We start from the raw sequence: 422 nt of genomic DNA, 5'->3' as shown, positions 1-422 counted from the left end.
GTCTCCGCTCCGCAGGGCGTCATGGTGGGCATGGGGCAGAAGGACTCCTACGTGGGCGACGAGGCGCAGAGCAAGAGGGGTATCCTGACCCTCAAGTACCCCATCGAGCACGGCATCATCACCAACTGGGACGACATGGAGAAGATCTGGCATCACACCTTCTACAACGAGCTGCGCGTGGCCCCCGAGGAGCACCCCACGCTGCTCACCGAGGCGCCCCTGAACCCCAAGGCCAACCGGGAGAAGATGACCCAGATCATGTTTGAGACCTTCAACGTGCCGGCCATGTATGTGGCCATCCAGATGGAGCTATACCTGTATGCCTCTGGTTGAACCACTGGCATTGTTATGGGCTCTGGTGAGGGGTCACTCACACTGTGCAAATCTATGAAGGGAAGCCCTTCCCATGTTTCCATGAATCT

General features: G+C 58.3%; 1 protein-coding gene across 1 annotated transcript; it reads left to right on the top strand.

Annotated features, from left to right (window-relative positions):
• The first annotated feature begins 6 nt into the window (after positions 1–6).
• Positions 7–333, top strand: ACTA1 (actin, alpha 1, skeletal muscle). Its single transcript, XM_006757666.2, has one exon. The coding sequence runs from the start codon at positions 22–24 to the stop codon at positions 331–333; it is 312 nt and encodes a 103-aa protein (XP_006757729.2). The 5' UTR covers positions 7–21.
• Positions 334–422: the final 89 nt, after the last annotated feature.

The sequence above is a fragment of the Myotis davidii genome, unplaced genomic scaffold, assembly GCF_000327345.1.
Source record: "Myotis davidii unplaced genomic scaffold, ASM32734v1 scaffold875, whole genome shotgun sequence".
Classification (NCBI taxonomy): Eukaryota; Metazoa; Chordata; class Mammalia; order Chiroptera; family Vespertilionidae; genus Myotis; species Myotis davidii.
This window is presented reverse-complemented; position numbering and strand designations above follow the sequence as displayed.